We start from the raw sequence: 21,755 nt of genomic DNA on the forward strand, positions 1-21,755 counted from the left end.
ACCAATATCACTAATGAACATAGATGCAAAAATATTCAACAAGATTCTAACAAACAGAATCCAGCAACACATCGAACAAATTATACATCATGACCAAGTTGGTTTTATCCCAGGATCTCAAAGCTGGTTCAATATACGTAAATCTATAAATGTAATTCAGCACATAAACAAATTAAAAAACAAAGACCATATGATTCTCTCAATTGATGCAGAAAAAGCTTTTGATAATATCCATCGTCCCTTCATGATCAGAAAACTCAAGAAAATTGTTCTAGAAGTGACTTTTCTTAAACTGATAGAGGCCATCTACAGCATACCCACAGCCAATATCATATTGAATGGAGTTAAATTGGAATCATTTCCACTCAGATCAGGAACCGACAAGGCTGCCCATTGTCTCCATTGCTTTTCAACATTGTAATGGAAGTTTTTGCCACCGCAATTAGGGAAGAAAAGGCAATCATGGGTATCCATATAGAGTCAGAAGAGATCAAACTTTCGCTCTTCGCAGATGATATGATTATGTATCTAGAAAACACTAGGGAGTCTACTTCAAAACTCCTAGAAGTGATCAAGGAATACAGCAGCGTCTCAGGTTACAAAATCAACATCCATAAATAGGTAGCCTTTATATACACCAACAACAGTCAAGTTGAAAAAGCAGTTAAGGACTCTATCCCATTCACAGTAGTGCCAAGAAGATGAAATATTTGGGAATTTACCTAACAAAAGACGTGAAAGATCTCTATAAAGAGAACAATGAAACTCTAAGAAAAGAAATAGCTGAAAATGTTAACAAATGGAAAAACATACCATGCTCATGGCTGGGAAGAATCAACATTGTCAAAATGTCCATACTACCCAAAGCAATAAATAATTTCCACACACTCCCTATTAAATCTCCACTGTCATATTTTAAAGATCTTGAAAAAACAATACTTCGTTTTATATGGAATCAGAAAAAACCTCGAATAGCCAAGACATTACTCAGAAATAAAAACAAAACAAGAGGAATCACACTACCAGACCTCAGACTTTACTACAAATCGATAGTGATCAAAACAGCATGGTACTGGCACAAGTACAGAAAATTAGATATCTGGAACAGAATAGATAACCAAGAGATGAATCTAGCTACTTACTGCTATTTGATCTTTGACAAGCCAATTAAAAACATTTAGTGGGGAAAAGATTCCCTATTTAAGAAATGGTGCTTTGTGAACTGGCTGGCAACCTGCAGAGGACTGAAATTGGACCCACACCTTGCACCATTAACTAAGATAGACTCTCATTGGATTAAAGATTTAAACTTAAGACATGAAACTATAAAAATACTAGAGGAGAGTGCAGGGAAAATCCTTGAAGAAATTGGTCTGGGTGAGTATTTTATAGGAGAACCTCCCTGGCAATTGAAGCAGCTTCAAAAATTCACTACTGGGACTTGATCAAACTAAAATGCTTCTGCACAGGCAAGAACACTGTAAGTAAAGCAAGGAAACAGCCCTCAGAATGGGAGAAGATATTTGCAGGGCATATCTCTGACAAAGGTTTAATAACCAGAATCCGCAGAGAACTCAAACGCATCAGTAAGAAAAAAACAAGGGATCCCATCGCAGGCTGGGCAAGGGATTTGAAGAGAAACTTCACTGAGGAAGACAGGCGCACAGCCTTCAGACACATAAAAAAATGCTCATCATCTTTAATCATCAGAGAAATGCAAATCCAAACTACTTTGAGATATCATCTAACTCCAGTGAGACTAGCCTATATCACAAAATCCCAAGACCAGAGATGTTGGTGTGGATGTGGAGAAAAGGGAACACTTTTGCACTGCTGGTGGGAATGCAAATTAATACATTCCTTTTGGAAAGATATATGGAGAACACTCAGAGATCTAAAAATAGATCTGCCATTCAATCCTGTAATTCCTCTGCTGGGCATATACCCAGAAGACGAAAAATCACAACATAACAAACATATTTGTACCGGAATGTTTCTTACAGCCCAATTCATAATTGCTAAGTCATGGAAAAAGCCCAAGTGCCCATCGATCAAAAAATGGATTAATAAATTGTGGTATATGTACACCATGGAGTATTATGCAGCCTTATAGAAAGATGGAGACTTTACCTCTTTCATGTTTATATGGATGGAGCTGGAACATATTCTTCTTAGTAAAGTATCTCAAGAATGGAAGAAAAATTATCCAATGTACTCAGCCCTACTATGAAACTAATTTGGGGCTCTCACATGAAAGCTATTAACCCAGTTACAACCTAACAATAGGGGGAAGTGGGAAAGGGAGAGAAGGGAGGGGGGTGGTGGGTAGAGGGAGGGGGATCTGTGGGATCATACCTGTGGTGCATCTTACAGGGGTATTTGCAAAACTTGGTAAATGTAGAATGTGAATGTTTTGGCACAGTAACTGAGATAATGCCAGGAAGGGTATGTTAACCATTGTGATGAAAATGTGTCAAATGGTCTATGAAGTGAGTGTATGATGCCCAATGATCATATCAATGTATACAGTTATGATTTAATAAAAAAAATACAAAAAAAGTTGAACTCAATATCAACAGGAGCCTGCATACCCATACAAAAACATGGAAGCTAAACAACCTTATGGTGAAGGATAGATGGGTTATACACGAGATTAAGAAGGAAATCACCAAATTTTCGTAACAAAACAACAATCAATACACGAATTACCAGAACCTTTGGGATACTGCAAAGGTAGTGCTAACAGGGAAATTTATAGCACTGCAAGCCTTCCTCAAGAAAATGGAAAGAGAGGAAGTTAATAACTTAATGGGACATCTCAAGCAACTGGAGAAGGAAGAACACTCCAACTCCAAACCCTGCAGAAGAAAACAAATAACCAAAATCAGAGCAGAACTAAATGAAATTGAAAACAAAAGAATCATACAATAGATCAATAAATCCAAAAGTTGGTTTTTTGAAAAGATCAATAAAATAGATAAGCCTTTGGCCAACCTAACCAGGAAAAAATGACTAAAATCTCTAATTTCATCAAGCAGAAAAGGTAATGATGAAATAACAACAGACCCCTCAGAAATTCAAAAAATCCTTAAGGAATACCACAAGAAACTTTACTCTCAGAAATATGAAAATCTGAAAGAAATAGACCAATACCTGGAAGTATGCCACCTATGAAGACTTAGCCAGAATGAAGTGGAAATGTTGAACAGGCCTATATCAAGTTCTGAAATAGCATCAACTATACAAAATCTCCCTAAAAAGAAAAGCCCAGGACCAGATGGCTTTACGTCAGAATTCTACCAAACATTTAAAGAACTAGTACTTATACTACTAAAACTCTTCCAAAATACAGACAAAGAAGGAATATTACCCAGCACATTCTACGAAGCAAACATCACCTTGATCCCCAAACCAGGCAAAGACCCAACAAGAAAAGATAATTATAGACCAATATCACTAATGAATATAGATGCTAAAATACTCAATAAGATCCTAACAAACAGAATCCAACAACACATCAAAAAAACTATACACCATGACCAAGTCGGATTTATCCCAGGGTCTCAAGGCTGGTTCAATATACGTAAATCTATAAATGTAATCCAGCACATAAATAAACTAAAAAAGAAGGACCATATAATTCTTTCAATTGATGCAGAAAAATCTTTCGATACTATCCAGCATCCCTTCATGATCAGAACACTTAAGAAAATTGGTATAGAAGGGACATTTCTTAAACTAATAGAGGCCATCCACAGCAAACACACAGCCGAATATCGTATTGAACAGAGTTAAGTTGGAGTCATTTCCACTTAGATCAGGAACCAGGCAAAGTTGCCCATTGTCTCCATTGCTCTTTAACATTGTAATGGAAGTTTTAGCCACTGCAATTAGGGAAGAAAAGGTGATCAAGCATATCCACATAGGGTCAGAAGAGATCAAACTTTCACTCTTCGCAGATGATATGATCATATATCTGGAAAACACTAGGGATTCTACTGCAAAACTTTTAGAAGTGATCAAGGAATACAGCAATGTCTCAGGCTACAAAATCAACACCCATAAATCTGTAGCCTTTATATATACCAACAATAACCAAGCTGAAAAAACAGTCAAGGACTCTATTCCTTTCACAGTAGTGCCAAAGAAGATGAAATATTTGGGAGTATACCTAACAAAGGATGTAAAAGATCTCTACAAAGAGAACTATGAAACTTTAAGAAAAGAAATAGCCGAAGATGTTAACAGATGGAAAAACATACTATGCTCATGGCTGGGAAGAATCAACATTGTTAAAATTTCCATACTACTCAACGCAATATATAATTTTAATGCAATTCCTATTAAAGCTCCATTGTCATATTCTAAAGATCTTGAAAAAATAATGCTTCATTTTATATGGAATCAGAAAAAACCTCGAGTAGCCAAAACATTACTCAGCCATAAAAACAAAGCAGGAGAAATCACGCTACTAGACCTGAGACTGTACTATAAATTGATAGTGATCAAAACAGCATGGTACTGGCACAAAAACAGAGAAGTAGATGTCTGGAACAGAATAGAGAACCAAGAGATGAATCCAGCTACTTACTGTTATTTGCTCTTTGACAAGCCAATTAAAAACATTCAGTGGGGAAAAGATTCCCTATTTAACAAATGGTGCTGGGTGAACTGGCTGGCAACCTGTAGAAGATTGAAATTGGACCCACACCTTTCACCATTAACTAAGATAGATTCTCACTGGATAAAAGATTTAAACTTAAGACATGAAACTATAAAAGTATTTGAAGAAAGTGCGGGGAAAACTCTTGAAGGAATGGGCCTGGGTGAATATTTTATGAGGAGGACTCCCCAGGCAATTGAAACAGTATCAAAAATACACTACTGGGACCTGATCAAACTAAAAAGCTTCTGCACAGCCAAGGGCATAGTAAGTAAAGCAAGCAGACAACCCTCAGAATGGGAGAAACTATTTGCAGGTTATACCTCCGATAAAGGTCTAATAACCGGAATCCACAGAGAACTCAAATGGATTAGCAAGAAAAGAACACGTGACCCCATCTCAGGGTGGGCAAGGGACTTGAAGAGAAACTTCTTCAAAGTAGACAGATGCATGATCTACAAACACATGAAAAAAATCTCATCATCCTTAATCATCAGAGAAATGCAAATCAAAACTACTTTGAGATATCACCTAACCCCAGTAAGAGTAGCCCACATAACAAAATCCCAAAACCAGAGATGTTGGCGCGGATGTGGAGAAAAGGGCACACTTCTATACTGCTGGTATACACACTAATATGTTCCTTCTGTAAGGATTTTTGGAGAATACTTAGAGACCTAAAAATAGACCTGCCATTCAATCCTATAATTCCTTTACTAGGTTTGTACCCAGAAGACCAAAAATCACAATATAACAAAGACATCTGTACCATAATGTTTATTGTAGCTCAATTCATAATTGCTAAGTCATGGAAGAAACCCAAGTGCCCATCGACCCACGAATGGACTAGCAAATTGTGGTACATGTATACCATGGAATATTACGCAGCCTTAAAGAAAGATGGAGACTTTACCTCTTTCATGTTTACATGGATGGAGCTGGAACATATTCTTCTTAGCAAAGTATCCCAGGAATGTAAGAAAAAGTATCCAATGTACTCAGCTCTACTATGAAGCTAAATTATAGCTTTCACATGAAGGCTATAACCCAATTATAGCAGAAGACTATGGGGACAGGGCTAAGGAAGGGGAAGGGAGGGAGGAGATTTTGGTGGAGGGAGGGTATTGGGTGGGGCCACACCTACGGTGCATCTTAGAATGGGTACAGGTGAAACTTACTAAATGCAGAATACAAATGCCTACATACAGTAACTAAGAAAATGCCATAAAGGCTATGTTGAACAGTTTGATGAGAATATTTCAGATTATATATGAAACCAGCACATTGTACCCCTCGATTGCACTAATGTACACACCTATGATTTAACAATAAAAAAAAATAAAATTAATAAAAAAAAAGCAGTAGGTGAATCCAGGCAGGCTTCACAGAAGAGGTGGGATTATGAGCATGGGAATGAGTGGGATTTGGGCAGGTGGAGATCTAATGGCAATGCATTTCAAGCTGCAGGATCAGAGCTGAGCAAAGGCAAAGAGCAGAGTTAAGGGCCATGTGTTCCCTGTGGGATATAGACATGGACTCATCAGGGGTGAAGATCAGAAAAGTAGGTTGGGATCAAACTGTGGGGCTCTTGAGTACCATATTTAGAAATTTAGGTTTTATTCTATAGGCAATGTCCATAATCTTAGAGATTATTACATATGAAGAATCCGTGGGCACCCTCAAAAACTGTTTGGTGGGAGTTAAATTCAGTTTGGCCATATGTATCCACAGATGTAAAAACATTTATACCCTTTAACCCAGTAGTTGTACTACAGGGAAGTAGGGAAGCAACAAAGCATTGTATTTAAGGATGTCACTTCTGAAGTCAGGAGATAGGCCTACATTCAAATCCAAGCTCTAAAATTTACTAGCCAGCCCTGTAGTCCCAGCTACTTAAGACGCTGAGGCAGGAGGAGCCCTGGAGCCAGGATTTGGAGGCTACAGTGAGCTATGATGACACCATTTCATTCTGACCTGGGCAGCACAGTGAGACCTTGTCTCCATAATAACAAACGAGTAAACAAAACCAACAGAATTTACTAGGTGGTGACCTTGGGTTAGGCATATAGAGGGTAGTTATAAAGTTCTTGTGAAAACTGTATATTTCTCTAAGCTTCGGGCTCCCCATCTGCAAAATGAGAACAGGATCTCTTATAAGGTTGTGAAGATAACTATGATAAATGTGTATAAAGCATGCCTGGGTCATAGAAAGTAGTCAGTATGTGGTATTTTTGAAAAGGAAATTTGTCTTTGAAGACCTAATATAAAATTCAGACAAACACTTTGCAAAAAGATATTCATCAAAGCATTATTTATAATAATGAAAAATAAAACAGCATAAACATTCAATGATAGCCAATACAATTATGCTATCTCCATGTGATAAAATTGTGCCTATAAAAAGTTGAGGCTATTTGGCTCAGCGCCGGTGGCTCAGTGAGTAGGGTGCTGGCCACATACACCAAAGCTGGAGGGTTCAAGCCAGGCCAGGACCTGCTAAACAATAATGACAACTGCAACCAAAATATAGCCGAGCATTGTGGTGGGCGCCTGTAGTCCTAGCTACTTGGGAGGCTGTTGTATGAGAATCGCTTGGGCCCAAGAGTTTGAGGTTGCTGTGAGCTGTGATGCCATAGTGCTCTACCAAGGGTGACATAGTGAGACTCTGTCTCAAAGAAAAAAAAAATGTTGAGGATATTTGAGATATCTTATTAATCCATGGAGGAATATGTGACATTACACATATAACTTACCTTTAAGTCACATTAAATATAGCTAGAAAAAAGAATAGAAGGCAAAACAGCAGTTTGTTAACAGTGATTGCCTCTATAGCAACCCAGTGGTGGGTTATATGTGATTTTACCTTCTACTTTCCTGTGGCTTTTGTTGAAAAAAGAAAATGGATACTTTGTGTATTTTCATAATCAGTATGTGGTTGGTAAAAGAAAAATCTATTTTTCAGGAGGGTATCAAGTGGCTAGGTTGAGAGTGCATTTGAGAAAGAAAAGGTGAGAGGCAAGGAGACAGGTCACACAGTTCTTTGCAGCAGGCCAGAAGTGGTGCCTCTCTACCTCACAATGAATGGGGCAATGCAAATGCTGTGCAGGAGGACAACTTGTTTGGAAGAATTCTCTGTGCACAGCCAGAAAGTCTATGCAGAGGGAAGGAAGTTTGTGATAGAGACTCATCAAAGGAAAATATGCTCAGGCAATCTGATGGCCCTAGAGTCATGAGGGATTGAGGTATTAAGGTAAAACAGAAAACCAAAAGGGGAGGCTGAAAATTGTCTACCACTGGGCCATGAGCAGGACTTCAGGGAGGACAAAGTGACCAGACTGACTCAGGAACAATGAACATTAAGAACGAGGTGAGCCAATGGCAATCAACTCGAGCAACAATAAAAATAAGTAAATGAGGGTGGCACCTATGGCTCAGTGAATAGGGTGCTGGCCGCATATACCGAGGGTGGCAAGTTCAAACCTGGCCCTGGCCAAATTGCAACAAAAAGTAGTCGGCCATTGTGGTGGGCACCTGTAGTCCCAGCTACTCAAGAGGCTGAGGCAAGAGAATTGCCTAAGCCCAAGAGCTGGAGGTTGCTGTGAGCTGTGATGCCACGCACTCTACCGAGGGCAACAAAGTGAGAATTTGTCTCAAAAAAAAAAATAAGTAAATGGGACCTAATTAAATTAAAAGCTTCTGCACAGGCTCAGCGCCTGTAGCTCAGTGGTTAGGGCACTGGCCACATGCACTAGGGCCAGTGGGTTCGAACCCGACCTGGGCCTGCTAAACAACAATGACAACGAACAACAACAACAACAACAAAATAGCTGAGCCTTATGGTGGGCTCCTGTAGTCCCAGCTACTTGGGAGGCTGAGGTAAGAGAATTGCTTAAGCCCAAGAGTTAGAGGTTGCTGTGAGCTGTGATGCCACAGCACTCTACTGAGGGCAACATAGTGAGACTCTCTCTTAAGAAAAAATAAATAAATAAAAGCTTCCGCACAGCTAAGAAATTAATTAACAGAGCATATAACCTACAGAATGGGAGAAAACACTCACAATTTTTACATTTGATAAAAGGCTAACAACCAGAAACTACGAAGAACTCAGGCAAATCAGCAAGAAAAGATGATTGAACGACTCCATCAGAAACTGGGTAAAAGACATGAATAGAAGCTTTTCAAAAGAAGATAGACAAATGGCCAATAAACATATGAAAAAATGCTCAACATCACTAACCATCAAGGAAATGCAAATTAAAACCACAATGAGATATCACCTTACCCCTGTCAGAATGGCTTTTATTAAAACGTACAAAAACAATAGATGCTGGCATGGCTGGAGAGAGAAAGGAACATTTAAACATTGTTGAGGGACTGCAAATTAGTACACATCCTCTATGGAAAACATCATGGAGATTCCTCAAAGAACTAAAAGTAGACCATTTGATCCAGCAATCCCACTACTGGATATCAACCCAAAGAAAAAAAGTCATTTTATCAAAAAATCACCTGCACTTGAATGCTTACCACAGCATAATTCACAATTTGCAGAGACATGGAATCAGTCGAAGTGTCCATCAATTTATGAGTGGATAGAGAATTGGGTATGTTTGGAATGAGCAAGCCAGAATTTAGGAGGAAAAGTGTCATATGTAATTTGTATAACTCCAAGGGGTAGAAATAATTTACGTGAGTGAGAGGGACAAGACAGATTTGAGATATATGTTCTAAGGATCCATTCTGTCCAAAGAAAGCATAAACTCTTTTTGAAGGTAGTGAGTTTACCACCACTATATGATAGGCTAAGATGACCTTTTACCTCACTGAAAGATATGCAAATATTTTAGAGTTTGAATTGGTGAGCTTTCAAGTTTATTCCAACCCCTCAAGTTTATAACATTGTACACTTCAATAAATAGAAATATATTTTGGTCTTTAACAAATTGACATATTGCTCAGTGGTTTGCTCTCATGTATAAACTGGGAATAAATACACTTATTCCCTACTTAACCCACAGAAAAGGTTTAAAAAGCATCTCTCTGTAGAGCTCTTGGTTATCCTTAGAGAGAAGAGCTAACACAATTGGAAAAATTACTGCTATAAGTGCCCCTGAGGTAAGACCAAATTAATATTAATTAATAATCTTTATTAATATTAATTAATAATATTTTGTGTTATTTCTCTACATTAATGACAAAACTTATATTGAAAATTGCCTGGATTGATTTCCAATATTCCTCTGAGCAGTGATTTGGCAAAGGCTAAATCACATATTGGGGAAATACAGAGTTTTCATCATTATTATTTTCTTGATATTATTACAATTTCAGTTACTTGTTCTATGGCTCAAAAGATAATGTTTTTAAATTCCTGGTTTGGTTGGGCCTTTTTCCCTTTTTAATTTTTTTTTCCTTGGGTAACTTTTTATTTTAAAATAATTTCAAACTTACAGAAAAGTTACAAGAATAGAACAAAGATCTGCTAGAAATAGGCAGTGTACCCAGATTCACCAACTGTTTACATTTTATACTAATTTCACCTCTATGCCTTTAAGAGAGTACCTTTAGACACCATTCCCTTTTACCCTTTATTTTTTTCTTAGAATTTTTTTTTTATCAAATCATAAACACCTAGATCATGAATACATTAATGCATTTATGGGGTACAATGTGCTGATTTCATATAGAATTAGGAACACTTACATCACACTGGTTAATATATACCTCATCTCGGTTACTTAATTATTGTGTTAGAACATTTATACTCTATACTAATAGCTCTGACATGTACCCTTGCATTATGCACCATAGGTTTGATCCCACCATTCACCCTCCCTCGATCTAAACTCCCCCCTCCCCTCCCATCCTTCTCTCCTCCCTCCTTCATCTTGGGCCATAGTTGTGATCTATTCTTCATATGAAAGTGTGAGTGATTACAAATTGGTTTCATAATAATACTGACTACACTGGATATTTTTTCTTCCATTTTTGAGATATTTTACTAAGTAGGATATGTTCCAGCTCCATCCATGTAAACGTAAAGGAGGTAAAGTTTCCATCTTTTTTAAGGCTGCATAATATTCCATGGTATACATATACCACAATTTATTAATCCATTCATGGGTCAATGGGCACTTGGACTTCTCCCATGATTTGGCTATTATGAATTGAGCTACAATGAACAATCTGATGCAGATATCTTTGTTATAAAGTGATTTTTGGTCTTTTGGATATACACCTACTAGAGGAATTGCAGGAGAAAATGGCAGGTCTACTTTTAGATCCCCCTGTAGAAGACAGAAAGTGGACCCACACCTTTCAGCATTAACGAAAATTGACTCTCACTGGATAGAATATTTAAATTTAAGACATGAAACTATAAAGATTATTTTTCCCTTTGTTGATTGTCAATGTCTGATGTTATTCCCTTTTGATTAGAGAAAATTGTCTTTGATATTTCTACTTTCAAAAATTTGAGAGGTTCCATGGCCTAATAAACAGTTTGTAGAACGCAATCACTATATCAATATGTTTCCAAGTGACTTAAAAATATATATTATATATATTTGCTTACTTCATATTGTGTGGACATGCATAGAAGCACAGCCAATCCAGAGGCCTCTGGGCCTACTCGCACTTACAGTAAAAACACTCGTTCTAGAGTATTGAGGGACTTGATTGTCTAACATCTAAGTTCAGGGAAAGGTGAGAGCCCTGTAAAGGTGAAACCTGCTTTGAATGGTTTGTTCTCCTGACCATTTAGGTTTCAGTTATGTTTTGGAGGAGGGATGCCTCTATTCCATATTTGAGCATCATCTGGAAGGAGCTGCTCATGACCTGTTCCATGTCTACCTTTTCCCTAGTCTTCTCTTGCCTTCTTTTCCTTTCTGATCCTGTCTGTGTCAAGACTAGGGAAGCCTTTTGCTGTCTCCTTTTCTTTCATGAATTCTATCAAAAATAATTTAGGGGTCAGTTGAATAGATAGACTGGATGATCTCTTTTCTATGAGTGTATGATACAGTTGTGGCCTGGAAATTAATAGGTTAGTCTCCATCCCATTCCAAATAACCCCTTTTTCACAAATTCTGATGTGCTGAAGTCTCAATGGTTTTAATCTCCCCAAATCCCATGATTCATAATCTTAGTTGTTTCAACTCTGAACAATTCCATGATTATTTGAAGGATCAAGTGGGTTGTGTGTGGAGTGGGGAGTGCATCTAGTTGGCTGCTGAAACTCCCAGGGACACTCAGAATGGGAGAAGATATTTGCAGGTTATGTCTCCGACAAAGGTTTAATAACCAGAATCCACAGAGAGCTCAAACGCATTAGCAAGAAAAGAACAAGGGATCCCATCGCAGGCTGGGCAAGGGACTTGAAGAGAAACTTCTCTGAAGAAGACAGGGGCACGGCCTTCAGACATATCAAAAAATGCTCATCATCTTTAATCATCAGAGAAATGCAAATCAAAACTACTTTGAGATATCATCTAACTCCAGTGAGACTAGCCTATATCACAAAATCCCAAGACCAGAGATGTTGGCGTGGATGTGGAGAAAAGGGAACACTTTTGCACTGCTGGCGGGAATGCAAATTAATACATTCCTTTTGGAAAGAGATATGGAGAACACTTAGAGATCTAAAAATAGATCTGCCATTCAATCCTGTAATCCCTCTACTGGGCATATACCCAGAAGACCAAAAATCACACCGTAACAAAGATATTTGTATCAGAATATTTATTGCAGCCCTATTCATAATTGCTAAGTCATGGAAAAAGCCCAAGTGCCCATCGATCCACGAATGGATTAATAAATTGTGGTATATGTACACCATGGAATATTATGAAGCCTTAAAAAAAGATGGAGACTTTACCTCTTTCATGTTTACATGGATGGAGCTGGAACATATTCTTCTTAGTAAAGTGTCTCAAGAATGGAAGAAAAAGTACCCAATGTGCTCACCCTTATTATGAAACTAATGTAGGATCTTCACATGAAAGCTATGACCCAGTTACAACCTAAGAATAGGGAGAAGGGCGAAAGGGAGGGGAGGGAGGGGGGAGGGAGGGGGATTAATGGGATTACACCTGCGGTGCATCTTACAAGGGTATATGTGAATCCTAGTAAATGTGGAATGTAAAGGTCTTAGCAAAGTAACTAAGAAAATGCTACAAAAGCTATGTTAACTAGTGTGATGAAAATGTGTCAAACGATCTATGAACCAAGTGTATGGTGACCCATGATCATACTAATGTACACAGCTATGATTTAATGAAAATAAATAAATAAAAAAAAAGAAACTCCCAGGGACAATAAACACAGCACTCTACTTCCCAAGGGTCACGGGGAGTGTGGTCTCATGATCTCATAGTCATGATGTACTTGGGAAGGGGCTCTACTTCCAGAAGACCATTCAGCCAGAAGATGTGCACTGCTATCTGGGGAATATTATCCTATATGGTACTGGGAGGCACTCCTGTTTGCCTAAATTTCCTTTTCCACCAGTACTCATTTTGTCTTTCACTTCAATGTTAAATAGGGTCCTACACAGCCATTTTTATTTTTATCTTTTTCAGCATCAATATAGTCATGTTATTTTTTAAAAATGTAACTTTTTTTGAAGGTCCCTTGACCTGGCAGCTTGTGAGGAATTAAAATATTTATAGTCTGAAAACTAACAGTGAATCCAATGTAAAATTTCCATTTTCATTGAAGCATTTTATCGTAACTTGTCTTATATCAGAAGAGGTCGAATATGGTCTGTTTCCATCACCAGAATGTTATTTTCCAGAGTGCAGGGACCTTTTCTTGACACCCTTATATCCTCTTAATGGCTAGCATAGGGTCCTAAAAATGCCCCTTACATAATTTGGGTTAAATTTAAGCAAAAATTAATTTCACTTGCTTGGTAGTTACATATAAACCTATATTTTGATTAAGTGATTAAAATGCATTTTGGTGCTCATCATCTTTAATCATCAGAGAAATGCAAATCAAAACTACTTTGAGATATCATCTAACTCCAGTAAGATTAGCCTATATCACAAAATCCCAAGACCACGGATGTTGGCGTGGATGTGGAGAAAAGGGAATACTTCTACACTGCTGGTGGGAATGCAAATTAATACATTCCTTTTGGAAAGATGTTTGGAGAACACTTAGAGATCTAAAAGTAGATCTGACATTCAATCCTATAATTCCTCTACTAGGCATATACCCAGAAGACCAAAAATCACATCATAACAAAGATATTTGTACCAGAATGTTTCTTGCAGCCCAATTCATAATTGCTAAGTCATGGAAAAAGCCCAAGTGCCCATCGATCCACGAATGGATTAATAAATTGTGGTATATGTACACCATGGAATATTATGCAGCCTTAAAGAAAGATGGAGACTTTACCTCTTTCATGTTTACATGGATGGAGCTGGAACATATTCTTCTTAGTAAAGTATCTCAAGAATGGAAGAAAAAGTATCCAATGTACTCAGCCCTACTATGAAACTAATTTATGGCTTTCATATGAAAGCTATAACCCAGTTACAACCTAAGAATAGGGGGAAGGGGGAAAGGGAGGAGAGGGAGGGGGAGGTGGGAAGAGGGAAGGGGATTAGTGGGATTACAACTGTGGTGCATCTTACAAGGGTATATATGAAACTTAGTAAATGTGGAATGTAAATGTCTTAGCACAATACCTAAGAAAATTCCAGGAAGGCTATGTTAACCAGTGTGATGAAAATGTGTCAAACGGTCTGTGAAACCAATGTATGGTGCCCCATGATCACATTAATGTACACAGCTATGATTTAATAAAAAAAAAGTAAAATAAATAAAATAAAAATAAATAAATAAATAAATAAAATAAAATGCATTTTGGTTAATTTGCTTATTTCGCCTATTCTATCAATTTTAAAAAAAAATAATGAAGACAAAGGAAGTAAAATTGCCAGCTGTTCTTGTTTAAACAAAGCTTCCTGAACGCTCTATACCGCCATCTAGTGGGAGAAAAGGCTCCGCTGCTGTCCAAGGGAGTAACAGAACAACTGCAGGAGTGGATCTGCATCCCATCACAGTTGAGGGGATGGGAGGTGGATACGGTGGGGGTTCTGTGTTTTTCTCTGATTAGCCACGTGCTGCCTAGGGTTGCTGCCTCTTTGCTCTTGGCACAATAGCAGAGGAAGCCTTATTTGTGGTTTAGCCAACAAGCTCATCATGATGAAAACTCTGACTGTGTTCTTGGCTGGAGCTCTTTGTGGGCTAGTAATTAAAGCTGTGGTATTCTCAACAGAACAATGCAGCTTTTAGAGGAGAAATGTCAAGTTTTATTAGCATGAGTGACACACACACACACGCACAGAGCACAGTTCCATCCTCTTCCTAATTCTTGGTTGTGTTGCCCTCCTTAGCAGCCTCTGCTGTAGCATAGTGCCTGTGGCTCAAGACCTTGTGTTCTTAACACATGTGTAAAGCTGCATTTGGCCCTGCAGGAGAGGAGCCCCGGACACCCTGGCTCAGTCTCTCAGGATGACTACTGAGGCTTTTCATCCAAGTTGACTTTATTTATTCATAAGCAAGACTAACAAAGTTCTGAGGTCCCCGAACCAGTCAGTTTCCTTTCCCATTAAGTTTACTTTTACTTCTTTGATTTTCTTCTTCTCTTATCTCTGCCTTGTCAGTTCTGTGAGTTCCCTGCGGTCTCGTTTTCTTCCTCTAAACGCATGCCAACATACACACAAGAGGATATGAACAATTCAGGGCTCTGGCTTATATCCCTGTTGGAAAGTGGCTGTTAAGGAAATCAGAGAAAACCCACTTAAGTTGCACACTGATAGAATCCCAGGGGATAGCCTGACAGGTAGGCTGAGCAGATCATCAGGTCATTTGGTATGAGTTAAAGATTGAGGCATGTCTCCCCATCATGCGTCCTGCAAGAGCTCCTTGGCTGGCTCTGGAAATTGCCATTATTAGATTAGCTGTCCATCACAAGGCTCTAAGAGAATGGAGTCACAAAATAGGTGAGCTTGTTTTTATGGCTTATTCTTCCTTTTTGAATTGAGGTAAAATTCACATAACATTAGATTCACCTTTTAGACCATTTTAAAGTGTACAATTCAGTGACGTATAGTATATCCACAAGATTGTGCAACCTTCACCACTATCTAATCCAGAACCTTTTCATCACTCCAAAACGAAACCCTGCACCCATCAAGCAGTTACTCCCTATTCTTTCCTCCCCTCTGCCCTTGGCAACCACTGATCTGCTTTCTGTCTCTATGGATTTGCCTATTCCGGACATTTCCTATAAATGGAATAGTAAAAATATGTAGCCTTTTGTATCTGGCTTATTTCACTGAGCATAATGTTTTCAAGGTTCATCCATGTTATAGCATGTATCAGAGCCTTATTCCTTTTTTATGGCTGAATAATATTCTATTGTATGGCTATAATATATTTTTGTTTATCCGTTTGTTAATTGATGAACATTTGGGTTGTTTCCACCTTTTGGCTTTGTGAATAATGCTGTTATGAACATTACATACAAGTCTTTGAACACTTGTTTTAAATTCTCTTGGGTAAATAGCTGAAGTTTTTGTTTTTTGCCATCTTTGGGGAAGACGGATCCATTTGAAAGTGTCTGATAGGTGAGTTCTGCTAGGAAGGAAAGAGTAGGAGTTTGGGAGCTGCCTGGAGGGGATCTGGAGGTAGAAAAGAGTGGAGTAGAATGCCTTAAGCCAGCTGTGGAATCCCAAGGGCAAAGGGTCTCTGGAAAGGAGGGCAGGGGAGGAAGAAGGTGATGCCAAAATAAGACAGCAGTGACCTTGAACTTGATTTGTGGAAGAATGAGGTTTGTCCAGAATTTATAAAATGGCTGCTGATATTTTTCTGTTTCTTATAAGGAGGGAAAAAAATCTCTGGTGGGGATGAAATGATGGGTTAGGGAAGGGCCAAAGTAAAGTGAAAGTGGTTATGGTTTTGGCCTTGTCTTACCAGGGTATTAACAGATGCTGTTTGGCAGAAAGAAGAAAAGCTTTTTTGCTTGTAACACAAGATAATAAAATTGGTAGAACAAATTTTAGCACAACAAACTGAAGAAAGGGGCCCATTTATCACAAGAATGTTGCTATGCATTTCTGTGGCAATGAGCTTTTTCCAAAACATCTTCATTTCTATGAGCTCATTAGGATGAATGAATCAGGCAGAGCAAGTAACATTTGCTGCCATTTAAGAAATAAGAAAATCAAGACACCCAGCATGGCACCTGGTGATAGTAGGTGTTCACTCAGTATTTGTTGAATAAATGAAGCAGTCATATCAAGTCAGATAATGTCAGAGCTGAGAGAGAGTTTGAAATCACCCAGAAGTCCTTCTCCAATCCCATTTTCAGAGGAGGAATGTCAGAGCAAAGCAAAGACAGTTTTGGGCTTAAATCCTAGGTCAACTGGTTAGTGAGTGAAGGACCCACGTCAGTAGTCTGTTCCTTATCCTGGTATAGAATGTTATTATAATATCAACTACATTGCTTTGTGGTGATTTGTGCTATGTATGTCTCCACCATCAAGCCATATGCTCCTAGGGGTGGAGCTTCATCTGATACATCTTTGAATCTCTAGGATGTAGCACAGTTAAAACTTGTTGAACAGATGGATGAATAGGAACCAGAACCTATCTGTTCTTTCAGGGTCTCTTCTCATTCTGCCACAGCTGTTAGTGGCAAATTGAGGACTCAATTACAGTTTCCAGGTCCCAGAGATCTTTTCCTTATGTCCTAATGTCTATACCCATCAAAGTAGGTGACATAGCATGTACCTGGCAGGTTGCTTTGGACTTGCCAGGACTGCACACTTACCTGAACCAGGTCTGGTGTGAGGCGCTTGGCCTGCAGCCACTTCTGGAATCTTCCTGTTTTCCGCAGGACACGTTCAATGCTGCAGGTCTTTGGGGCTGATGCAGAGGCACAGATTCTCCTGTCTGAAATCTCATCTTGGTATTTGCTGACCAACCTCAAGATCTCTACAGGGCGCCAAGTTTTGGAATCATCTGAGTAATTAGCAGGGTAAAAAGGCATGTAGTCAGGAGGCAGTCCTAGGTGGGGAGCCAGCCAGTTGTCAAACCTGTTGGGAGAATAGTCCTTTTAGGATTGGCCTATGAGTTGGTGGCCTGCATAGCTTGGGGACAGAGACACAGGGGAAAACAGCCCATCTGATCCATTTCTCCTCCTTAGGCTGGGGCACTCTGAATTCTTTTGGTGAGAGAATGATTTTTGTCTCCTCTAAGCTAGGTAAGTGTATATGTAATGTCAGAAAAAGTCAGAGAGATGTGTGGGACAGACACAAACTTTATCCTTTTGCAACTGGCATGGAAAGACTAGCTATGGCTCTCTGAACTTCTACACTGTGTAAAGATAGCAGCTTTACACACGCTGACTTTTTTTTGAGACAGAGTCTTACTTTGTCACCCTTGGTAAAGTATCATGGCGTCATAGCTCACAGCAACCTCCAATTCCTGGGCTCAAGTGATCTTCTTGCCTTAGCCTCTGGAGTAGCTGGGACTATAGGTACCTGCCACAATGCCCAGCTAGTTTTAGAGAAGAGGTTTCACTCTTGCTTAGGCAATCCACCCGCCTTGACCTCCCAGAGTGCTAGGATTACAGGTATGAGACACTGCCCCTGGCCAAAGGAACTCACGCAATGCTGACATTTTTGATTCTCCCAATATCTCATCCCAACTTTACAGGGGTGGAAACTGAGGCTTATAGAGCTTAAGTACCTTGCCCAATGTCAGATTACACATTACCAAATGACAGTGCAAACATTAGGCTGTCTGCCATCAAATGTTACCTTCTTTCCCTTTCCTTATACTGGTTCCCAGAACTGTCTGCCTTCTGACCAGCGGCTGAGTCTTGAAGAAGCTCTTAAGCCTGCACTGGAGAGACCACTTAACCTCCATATCCAACCCTAAAGAGCCACATTATTATTATTATTTTTTTAGTCTAAACACTTAAGTTATCAACACGAACCAAGTCTCTGACAATAGCAACTGCTAAGTGGTCACCAAATTTGAAGCTATCTGGACTCCAGGAGGTATGTAATTGTACACAGTGGCCTGGTCGGTCCTTAATCCTCCTCAGGGGAGAGAAACTGGCCTATTATCACCTGCCAATTTCCTAGGCCCCCCCATTTACCCTTTCCTTTATACTCATTTCTCCAGCTATGTGCTGACATTTCCATTAGGGAAGAATATTAAATCTCCTTTCGATTTATATATGAAATTACTCAGAAAAAGTTTACCTTTATCATTATTAATAATTGAGGATTGTACTGCAAATGAAAATCAGTTGTCTATATAAGATATGTTATATATTTAATTTAAATGAGAATCTTTAAATTCTTATTATTGAGCATTATTGGGCACCTCCATGATGAGTTTTGGATAATGCACTTTGGATGATTTTGAATTAGCATTTTAATTAGCCCCAAATCCTAGATTGTTTTGTTTTCTCATTTATATGACATAGCTTTACCCTAAGCGAAAGCAAGGTTTTTCTACTGTTTTGATGAGAAAGAAAGCCACATAAAAACTTACAAGGGGGATAAGAGATCATGGGACTTTTCCAGGGAGCTGGAAAGGCCAGGCCTTTGAATCCCTGAGGAATGGAATAGAGATCTATGCCTTTCACATTTAGGAAGGTCCTCCAACACAAACTGTCAGTAAGCAACTTCTGCAATACAGGACAATGCGAGTTGCAATATAAGTAGGCACAAAGAATTATGTTTAAGAATGTTACCACAAATATATTTAAAAAGATGAAACACTGTAAACTTGAATCAATTTCAAGACAACCAGGGGAAATGATCATCCCCTCTGGGAAGATAAGGAAGGGCCCAGGGCCCAGAGGTGGGCCTGTTTGCCTATTTCTACAGTGGCTCTTGCTCATGGAGGTCCAACCACCCCTCCTTCCAAAGGGCCTTCAACTAAGGATTTAAAACCAGGTGTCTTTTATAGATAATGACACTAGTAACACACACTTATGAAACCCTTAAGAGTGCCAGTCACTTTGGTGAACACTTTATATGTATTGATTCACTTAATACTTTTTATAAACTTATGATTTAATACTATTATTAACCATACAGATGAGGAAAACTAAGCAAAGAGTGGTTGACCTTTTGCCCAAGGTCACAGGACCAGGAATTGGAAGAAGTGGCATTCAAGGCTCCAGAGCTTACAAATGTTATGACTTTGCAGGTGCTTGTTCCTCCGTTATCCATTTTATGAATTAGCTAGTGGGAACAGATTGGTAACATTATTGGGGGTTATAGATGGCAGGGTCCTGAAAGATTATTTTGTCCCTGCCCCTTCTCATCTTGTTTTGAGGATGAGAAAATTGGAGGCAGAACATATATGACTTGTCTGAAGAATTGCAGACAATTAGTGATGAGGGAGGACAGATCTCTGGGCTCCTGTTCTAATTGGTGAGGGTGGCACCGAGAGTGACCTCCTAAACTGCAAGAAAAACTTACTGTCCTTTTTTTCTTTCCCCACCTTCTCAGGAAGTCTACTGAGATGACAGCTCTGTGTTGGCAAGGGACTTGAAATATATGACTGTGCAGGTTCAGTAACAGCTTGAGACTTTCCATATGGGCTGAGACTAATAAACAAGCTTACAGGCCTTACTTCTCCCTCCTACATTCAAAGTGATAATACATTTATTGTATTGAATGGGAAGTATATATTCTTACAACATTGATTACTTTATTGAATAGAAGAATGTCAGTGAGAAAATGGGCCTGCTTTTTATTCACTACGATGTTAATATCCTGGCATTTGGAAAACTACAAAATAGAGGCGCCTTTCTTTTTTTTTTAATTTTTTTTGTAGAGACAGAGTCTCACCTTATCACCCTCGGTAGAGTGCCATGGCGTCACACAGCTCACAGCGACCTCCAAATCCTTGGGCTTAGGCGATTCTCTGACTCAGCCTCCCAAGTAGCTGGGACTACAGGCGCCCGCCACAACACCTGGCTATTTTTTGTTGCAGTTTGGCCGGGGTTGGGTTTGAACCCGCCACCCCCAGCATATGGGGCCGGCGCCCTACCCACTGAGCCACAGGCACCGCTCTAGAGGCGCCTTTCTAATCTTCCTTCTAAATTACGATCACGAGCATGATCAAAGTGGGGCTGGCCAAGTTCCTCACTGTGTTGAAAGATGAACAGGATCATGGTATTTCAGAGCTGAAAGGAAGCAGCAAGGCCATGAGGCTCAATCCTTTTATGTCCCTCAACATGGAAAGTAGGGTGAGAGTGTGGAGGGGAGTGACAGGTTTAGAGTTAGAATGAAATACTGTCTTCCTTTTTTTTTTTTTTTTTGAGACTGAGCCTGAAGCTGTCGCCCTTGGTAGAGTGCTGTGACATCAAAGCTCACAGCAACCTCCAATTCTTAGGCTTAAGCTATTCTCCTGCCTTCACCTCCCCAGTAGCTGGGACTACAGGCACCTGCCACAATGCTCGGCTATTGTTTTTGGTTGCAGCCGTCATTGTTGTTTGGCAAGCCAAGGCTGGATTCGAACCCGCCAGCTCAGGTGTTTGTGGCTGGTGCCTTAGCCGCTTGAGCCACAGGCGCCGAGCCAAAATGCTGTCTTCCTATGCATCATTTTTATGCTGTTTCTATTCAAATATTAAGTATATAGACACACCTTCCTAAAGATTTCTTTCTCTATTCCCTTTTCTCCTTTCTCCAGCTCTACACCTAACCATTAAATTATCCAGTGTCTTCCCAACAGAGTTCATAGTAAGATAGAAGAGTTCATGCTTCTTAGTGCTTAGAACTTAGTTCACAATGATTTTTGCCTGCTGCGTTGCCTGCTTCATCACCTGCTGCTGCCCTTATAAGCTTGCTCTGGTCTTATCAAACCACTGGCTATCCTTGGATAAATCACATTCTTTCAGGCCTCTGTGCCTCCACTCACCTGTAATTTGCTGATCGCTTTTTCTGAGACACTTTCTTCCTCTTTCTTGTCTGGAAAACCCCTATCCAACCCTTTAAAACTCAGTAGCTCAGCGGCTAGGCTGCCAGACACATACAGCGGAGCTGGT

General features: G+C 39.3%; 1 protein-coding gene across 2 annotated transcripts in view; it reads right to left on the reverse strand.

Moving 5' to 3' along the window:
• DIPK2B (divergent protein kinase domain 2B) overlaps positions 1-21,755 on the reverse strand; it is a 72,759-nt gene that overhangs the window by 45,438 nt on the left and 5,566 nt on the right. For both annotated transcript variants that reach the window (XM_053581084.1, XM_053581083.1), the window contains exon 2: positions 17,511-17,775. In XM_053581084.1, coding sequence (XP_053437059.1) covers positions 17,511-17,775 — 265 coding nt within the window. The remainder of the gene's footprint in view (positions 1-17,510; positions 17,776-21,755) is intronic.

Source organism: Nycticebus coucang, chromosome X (assembly GCF_027406575.1).
Source record: "Nycticebus coucang isolate mNycCou1 chromosome X, mNycCou1.pri, whole genome shotgun sequence".
NCBI lineage: Eukaryota > Metazoa > Chordata > Mammalia > Primates > Lorisidae > Nycticebus > Nycticebus coucang.